General features: G+C 47.7%; 1 protein-coding gene across 3 annotated transcripts; it reads right to left on the minus strand.

The window, feature by feature from the left end:
• Positions 1 to 112: 112 nt before the first annotated feature.
• Positions 113 to 6,523, minus strand: LOC128787357 (synaptojanin-1-like). 3 transcript variants are annotated; one of them, XM_053941430.1, is made up of 9 exons: positions 5,300 to 6,523; positions 4,333 to 4,418; positions 4,190 to 4,248; positions 3,953 to 4,088; positions 3,544 to 3,650; positions 3,123 to 3,366; positions 2,869 to 3,010; positions 2,124 to 2,239; positions 113 to 1,545 (listed from the first exon to the last, which is right to left on the minus strand). In XM_053941430.1, exons 1-6 carry the CDS (start codon positions 5,623 to 5,625, stop codon positions 3,334 to 3,336), a joined length of 747 nt encoding a protein of 248 aa, XP_053797405.1. In that variant the 5' UTR covers positions 5,626 to 6,523; the 3' UTR covers positions 113 to 1,545; positions 2,124 to 2,239; positions 2,869 to 3,010; positions 3,123 to 3,333. The 3 variants fall into 3 exon arrangements, with proteins under 3 accessions (XP_053797405.1, XP_053797403.1, XP_053797404.1); XM_053941428.1 differs by lacking the exon at positions 3,123 to 3,366; XM_053941429.1 differs by lacking the exons at positions 113 to 1,545; positions 3,123 to 3,366 and adding an exon at positions 1,704 to 1,805.
• Between the last annotated feature and the right edge of the window lie 978 nt (positions 6,524 to 7,501).

Raw genomic sequence — 7,501 nt, forward strand, 5'->3', positions numbered from 1 at the left:
CAGTCACCAACCCGAAAAATCTCTTTTCTACGTAGCTCGTTTGTATACCTCCTCACAACTAACCTTATCCTTTACAAACACTAAATTGCAAATCAAAATCTTACACGTAACATAAACTCTTCAAATAACATTTATACACTCATACCCCAAATGACAGGTAAACCACCAAAAGTAAAATTACTCAAATCATTACAAACAAATACTTGTACAATATTTAGTTACAAAACAACCCCCAAACCACACCAAACCACAAAGAAGTTACCTAAAAACAGCAAACCTACAATTTAAAACAATTAACCCACTAAGACCAAACATAACAATAATACATATAAAAAAAAAAAAAAACAAAACACAAAAAAAAAAAAAAAAAAAAAAAAAAAAAAAAAAAAGAAAAAAACAAACAAAAAAAAAAAACCCAAAAAAAGAACACCCACCTAAAAATACCCAATCACTCCAACACAAATTTACTTCTCAGGATCAAAATCGTACAACCTTTTAACAACCTAATTCTATTAGTTCTACATCTCTTTTAACACCTAAAATAACTACAACTCACACTTGAAGCACATCAAATGAACTTACTTATTAACCAACCAAATCAAACAATAACACATGTATAACGTTAAATAAATTACTGCCAAATATGAACATCTTTAAACATACTACCTTACAAAATAAAACAACTGTTCATTTTTTATTATTCACACACAATCATAAATAGAAAACATTTTTAAAAATATATAAATTGATGAAATCACAAGAAATCAATTTACAAAAACATTACTAATTTTTTTTTTAAAATTAATCAATCACACATAAAAAATAACTAAATAATATTTTCAAAAATTAAAACATCGCTGAATAACTTAAATCATTATTAAAAACTAAAATACTCATCTTATTAATAATTAGTGCTTTTTATCTCCCCTACCGATTTAAATTTTTACATAGAACTCTACAAAAATCCTTAACAAGTAGATTTATAACTTACATTTTAAAACATATATAGATAAACATACTTAACAGGAGTGATCTACACACCAAACAAGTAAACTAACCAAAAAAACCCTAATAAAATACTAATATATTCATAACACAAAAACCCAAAATCATTAACATAAAAACCCATACGAACACATGAAAATACCTACAGTAAAAAAAAGACGTACCTTAATGAACAATATTCACACCTTAATAATTCATTATAAACTCTTACCAATTAATGATTAACATGACTTGATACCAATCAAATACAAGAAAATGTTACTTTAGCCAATAAGCAGAATAAAATGTTATACCTAATAACTTAAAATCACGCTTTATTAAAATATAAGACAGTAAAGCAACGTATCATAAAAACTCCCATTATTATCACTACACAGATATACAGAGATACGCATATATCTATATACAGGTAGATCATATACCCATCTCAACAGCAGCATCTGGGATCGATTCCTGTTTTCTCTCTTGTCTCCTAAATTTATTAGCCACAAAGGATGGAGTAAGGAAATCATTTTATTTATCACCTGGTTCTCCAGAAACCTGAAAAACAAAATGAAACAGAACAAAAAGAAAAAAAAAGAAAAGAAAACCACATTTGAAAGGCAGATCCTCACCAGCAGCTGGTCCATCTCCTACGGGGGACCATATTCTAGGGCACTTTTGGTGCACTTGCCTGAACCTGTCAGGGCACTCTTGTGCTTGCAGAAGAGATTTTTTTTGTCAGGGAGAGGCAAGGGGAGGAGAAGTAACGTTCTAGACAGCTCAAATCCCTTACTGTGCCACTTCCTGTGCAGCAGGTCCTGTGACAGGATGGGAACTGAGGCTGCTTGAAATTTCAAAGCTAAAGACACCAGCACAAGGTGTCCTTTTGCTTTGTCAAGGAAGTGATTCCCAAATCACACAGCCCCCCCACCATCGTCCCTCCCACCACCACCTGAAAGCCTCTTGATTCTCTTCTCAAAAACACAAGGGACACCTCAGCGTTCAGCAAGTTCTGCCAGTGCAGCCCTCGGTGCCCCCGTCTCCAGGTCTGTCCCCCTTGCTTTCATCCTCAGCCACGTCATTCTTCAGCCGTGGACAGGAAATTGTCCCCACGTCTCCCGTACTTGGCTGGTTACCTTTTCTCTAAGCCGTGCAGGACCCACGAGAGGAGGCTGTGATCCTCTATCGGCTCATGGGCAGCTCTAGAGGTGACACGGGCAGCAGCACTCTGTCGTATCTCCAGAATAGGACTCTGAAACAGAAAATGCAACTTGTTCTTTTACAGCCAAGATCTGATTATCTAAAATAAAATGAGCAATTTGGCTGGTACCCGATCAACTTCCAGCTAAAATGAACACCGCCTGTTCTCAGCAACTCCAGAGAAGGAAAGACATTCTCCCTTCAACGCTTCACACCACAGGTGCTGCTCTTACAAGAAGTATTCAGGTAGCAAGACAATTTTCTCTTTTTGTCCGAGGTTTTGATACCTGAAATCCTCAGGGTGGATGCTCCCAAACCTGAGAGCTCCCGGCAGGCGAGTTTCCCTCCTGCCGAAGCACTGTGCAGGTGACAAACGTGCTGGCTGGGGAATAGAGACCCCAAAAAGAAAAGACCCCGACTGCAGGAGCAAAACCACGGCACCCACGTGAGGCTCCACGATGGCAGGAACCGGTCCCAGTTTCAGGGGATAAGGATGGGACCGGTTTAGACACAACCTAAATTATTTCCCCCTCCACACATCCACAAAACCAACAAGGAACAGATTTTCAAGAGGACCAAGGCAGAATCAGCTGCTCCTTTCTGTTTTGTACTTGAGATCTTGAGGCCATACAAGCTTTTGTGGTTTGGGGTATTTGGGAACTGTTCTTTTTCAATTCTTACCTGGGAGCCCTGGTCACACAAAGGACTGCTGAGAAAGGAAAGAATGACCCGGAAAATCCTCTGGTAGACATAGAGCTCACAGCAATGTTTGTCACGCAGCCCTTCCCCAAGAAATCTGAGGATCCACTCGTGCTGTTTTGTACTGGAAGCCATAAAGAAAAATACCACCGTCAGACATTCAGACATTTCCAAAGGATACATGCTCCTAAGAGCACAAAACCCCGGTTCCCTCTGAGTGCCAGCTCAGGAATTACCACAGCTTCTTCTGGACTTCTCAATTTTCCATTCCTATCAAATTTAATCGCTAACATCCATTGGGAACAGTCAGTCTGCAGCCCAAACATGCAGTGGAAATGGAATTTTAGAAGTTGCTGTTTCTAAAATACTTCAGTTGAACTCCAAGTTACTAGCCTAAACTCAAAGAGGAATTGTAGCTAGCCGGGGCAGAACATTCTTTTCTTGTGCTCACAGAGCATACGCAGCACAACTCCTTGTGCGCTAGTATTAAGAAGACAACAAAAACCTCACAGAAATAACATTTTGAATTCCTACGTGAAACATAAGAAAGACGCTTCTAATTAACTACCCGTGGGAGAATGAGGTTTCATTGTATTTTTGCGGCTGTTTCTAATACATTTCTGAAGAATTACTGGGTACCTAAAATGGGACTCTTACCTCAAAATCAAAACTGTAGAAAAGCTGGAGAAAACCTGGTACCTTCCTCAGGTCCAAACACCGGTGTGACAGAAGGAATCTCTTTACCCTTATGTACACGTGCTCCTCTGTAAAGAGAAAAGGTTGGCATGGTGGAGGAGGACAGCGCTCCCAATCCACAAGCACGGACGACAATTCCTGGAAGCTGCAGTCAGTGAGCGTGCAGCGCTCCGAGCTGGGAGAACAGCCCGGCAACTGCAGAAGGCCTTTGCTCTGAGGCGCATTCCCACTGCTGCCCACCCTCCCCTTCTCTTGCCCAGGAGGAAAAGCTCAGGCAAGAGCGCACGAGCACAGAGCAGGTGAGGGGATCGACACTCCCCAGGGCTCTGCTTTTCACCCCAGCAGTGACACACGCAGCACGTCCCAGTACCTGGCTTCAGGATCTGCTGTGCCACACGAGCAGCGCAGAGGGTGAGGGAGAAGGTGAACCTGAGGCTTGGCTGCCTGATTCCGTTCTGCACGGCATCCAAGAGATACGGCAACGGCAAGGGCCCAGGGAGAGAAGCCTGAAGCACAGCCCAAATGAACACAGCGGGAGCAGGAAGACATCGATCAGCTTCCGGGACATTTCACGGGTCACACAGGTAGGAGCCCCAATTCAGCAAACCTGAGGCTTTGGCGACGTCAGGATCAAAACACCCGGAAACCTGTGAGAAAGAAACCGAACTGCAGCCGGCTAAAAGCCGTCCCTGCCTCAAACTCCTTCAAACAACTTGCTCACGAGGAGGCAGGGATTGATTCAATACTCACCAGCCCATCTGGCCAAGGTCAGAGCTCTGTGCCCACCCAGGACACGGCAGCCAGCAGGGACCCTTCTCCCACTCTCCAGCACGGACCTGTGAAGCCAGGGAGAAGTTTACAGAACAGAAGCAGCCAGAAGATGCTCTCTACTTCCATACGCTCTCTGATCGATCACTCCCAAGGAAAGTCCCCACGGATCGGAAGCAACCACCTCTCATTTCTCCTCCGCAATCATCACTGCCTTGCCTTTCTGTGCGTTTCCTCCCGTGCCCGTCCCCAGAGCACATTAAGTCCATCTTTTGTTCCCAACCGCAGCTCTCCAGCACAAATGCCACTCCTCACACACACAAAGCAAACGGTCATCTGCTTCAGCTTTTGGCTTAGAAAGTAAGAACCTCAGCGCGTCCGGCTACGTGATTAAAACACAGAGACGCACGGGTGGACATAGATGGAAAGCTTTTCAGGAGAGAAAAGAGCTGATTCGCTAGCACGCTTCCATACAGCTTCAGAAAAATCAGAATCCATAGCAACTCCTAAGACCCCTGCTGAGGAACCCAGCCCTCCTGGGGACACCCAATGCAGCAGCTACGGGAAAAGCATGGGAAAAGCCAAACTTGGGGTGAAAAAAAGATGACATCAATACAGCCGCCTTCACCCAGCAACAGTGGGAACCAGTCCCATTTGCTCCGTCCCTGCTTTTTGGGATGACACAAACAGGAAATGAAAACACGTGAAACACAAGGCACGCCTATAGGGTGTACCAGGTGCTCCTTTTGGCAGCGTGGATGACAAAGGTCTCTCTGCGCACTTACAGGCAGCCCGGTTTCAATCCATCCTTAGCCCAAGCCTTCCTCGCCTCCCATTCGCCAGCGCTCTGCTCTGGCCTTTGGAGCGCTGGCCCCGTCCTCCCGCAGCAGCACGGCACCGGAACACAGCGAGGCAAAGCGTGCCGGAGCCGCCCGTGCTGTCAGCGTACCTGTCAGCTGCCGGCGGTGGGCAACTCCGGCCCTGCGGGCAAGGGGGAGACGGCTCGGGCACCTCCAGCGGCTGCTCTGCCCCGATGCTTTCGCGTTCTCCTGCATTTCCCTGCAGCGGAGGGGGTCCGGGACGGGGGCGGATCGTGTCAGAGTGGAGACGGCGGGGAAGCACGGGGAGGCGGCGGGAACGCGGCGGGAACGCGGCGGGACGAGACAGCGACGCGGCGGGACGGGGACGGCTCGCTTGACCTTCCAAAGATGGCGGCAGGAGGGGCGGGGAAAGCCGGGGCCCCGCTCCGCCGCCTGCGCGCCGCCCCGGCGGCATTTTCCGGCACGCGGTCGCTTCCAGCGTCTAGAGAGGGACGCGCGCGGGGATCGGGAAAGGGGAGTGCAGCCCTGTTCCGACGCCGCTCGCCCCCCGCCCGCCGCCCCCGGCCCGTGAGCGCTGCGACCGCGCCTCCGCCGCCCGCCGAAAGCGGCCCCGCCGGGCCGCCCTCGCCGCTGCCCTTCTTCTCGGTCATCGGGTCCCTTTGCTCTCCCGAATCTCCTTCACCCCTCCCCTCTATTTACAGACACCGCCCCGCTTGCCGCTCGCTCCCTCCCGCGCCTCGCCCTTCCCACGCTCGGCAGCCGTCCTTCCCCCCTCAGCCGGCACCCAGCGGCGAGGGGCAGGGCGCTGGCTGGGGGGGGCTGCAGTACCGCTCTCTGTCCACAAGGCGGCAGCACCGCCGCCGGCCACAGCCGGGGGCTGCCGCTCGCCCGGAGGGAAGGGAGGCAGAAAAGAACAGGGGCGATCCCCTTGGAAAAATCCTGAAAAATAAATGGCCCGAAACCACCCGCACACAAACTAAAACACACTGCCTCTAACCCAATAAAACCCCTCCAAAATCCTTTTCTTTTAAACTCTCTAGAACTATCTTTCATATTTATACTTTTCACATTCCCATTTCTCATGTATATTGATGCATGATGTTATTTCGATTCTATATTAAATATCTTCTTCCTATGACTTCTATTTATTTATATTTTATCTTTTTATATATCCAGATATATTAATATACATTTCTATATTTCTATTGCAAAAATAGTTCTGTTCTTTAAAATAAAAGCCCTGCCTGTAAGCAAATTCTAGCTCTATGATATTAATATTAACGATCTCTTATTTAAAAGAAAAATGCTGCCTGAAACCCACCCGCCCGCGGCGCGAGTGCGGCAACAGCCCGTGTCCGCAGTACTGGCAGCAGCACGCGGACCGCGTTTTTTTTTTTTTTTTTTTTTTTTTTTTTTTTTAATTTTTTTTCCTATCCGCCATATTGAGAAGGTCAAGAGTGTCCCGGCCGCCGCGACACTTCCAAGATGGCGGCCGCGTGAGGCCCTCGGAAGAGAGAGGCGTTTTTGCCGATGCCTGTCGGCGTCCGCTCAAAACCTGACCGCCCGCGCAGCCGCTGAGCTCACAGTCCGTGGCCACGACACGGGAAAAAGCGAAAAAAATCTCGCGGGGACGGCGCCGGCGTCAGGGTGCCGTGCAGGCAGTGCAGTAGACAGACCGAGGTCCTCCTTTTTCCCGCCTTTTTTTGCCGCCATATTGGGAAGGTCAAGCGAGTCCGCGACAACCCACTCCCAAGGTGGCGGCCGCGGGAGGACCTCGGGCGAGGGCTGCAGTACTGCACTCTGGCCACAAGGCGGCGGCACTGCCGCCCGCCCTGGGGCTGCAGGCGGGGAAGGCGCGCAAAGAAGAACAGGCGCGACCCCCTTCAAAACATCCTCTGCAATAAATGCCCCTAAACATCCCGCACGAAACCGAAAAACACCGACAAAAAAAAAAAACAAGCACTGCCTTTAACCCAATAGGAACCAGACTAAAAAACCTTTTCTTTTACACTATATTTCAGTCTATTTGATTCTTATATTTTTCATATTTATATTCACATTTTGATTTAGAATATATATTGATGTATTATTTAAAATAAAAGCCCTGCCTGTAACCGAATTCTATCTCTATGATATCGATGTTAACTATCTGTTATTTTAAAGAAAAATGCTGCCTGAAACCCGCCCGCCCGCGGCGCAAGTGCGGCAACAGCCCGTGTCCGCAGTACTGGCAAGGCCGCGGGAAATCCCGGCGGGGCGGCCCCTGCGTGGCGCGCGGACAGTGCAGCACGCGGACCACGATTTTCCCGTGTGTGTTTTTTTTGGTTTGG

Source organism: Vidua chalybeata, chromosome 4 (assembly GCF_026979565.1).
Source record: "Vidua chalybeata isolate OUT-0048 chromosome 4, bVidCha1 merged haplotype, whole genome shotgun sequence".
Classification (NCBI taxonomy): Eukaryota; Metazoa; Chordata; class Aves; order Passeriformes; family Viduidae; genus Vidua; species Vidua chalybeata.

What these genes read in the sequence shown, in the direction of transcription:
- LOC128787357 (XM_053941428.1), bottom strand. Translation starts at nt 5,625, where the DNA reads ATGCCGCCGGGGCGGCGCGCAGGCGGCGGAGCGGGGCCCCGGCTTTCC. An exon ending in GACCTTGGCCAGATGGGCTG is followed by an intron (nt 4,249 to 4,332) that starts GTGAGTATTGAA and finishes AGCCGGCTGCAG; the next exon opens with TTCGGTTTCTTTCTCACAGG. An exon ending in ACAGCAGATCCTGAAGCCAG is followed by an intron (nt 3,651 to 3,952) that starts GTACTGGGACGT and finishes TTCTCTTTACAG; the next exon opens with AGGAGCACGTGTACATAAGG.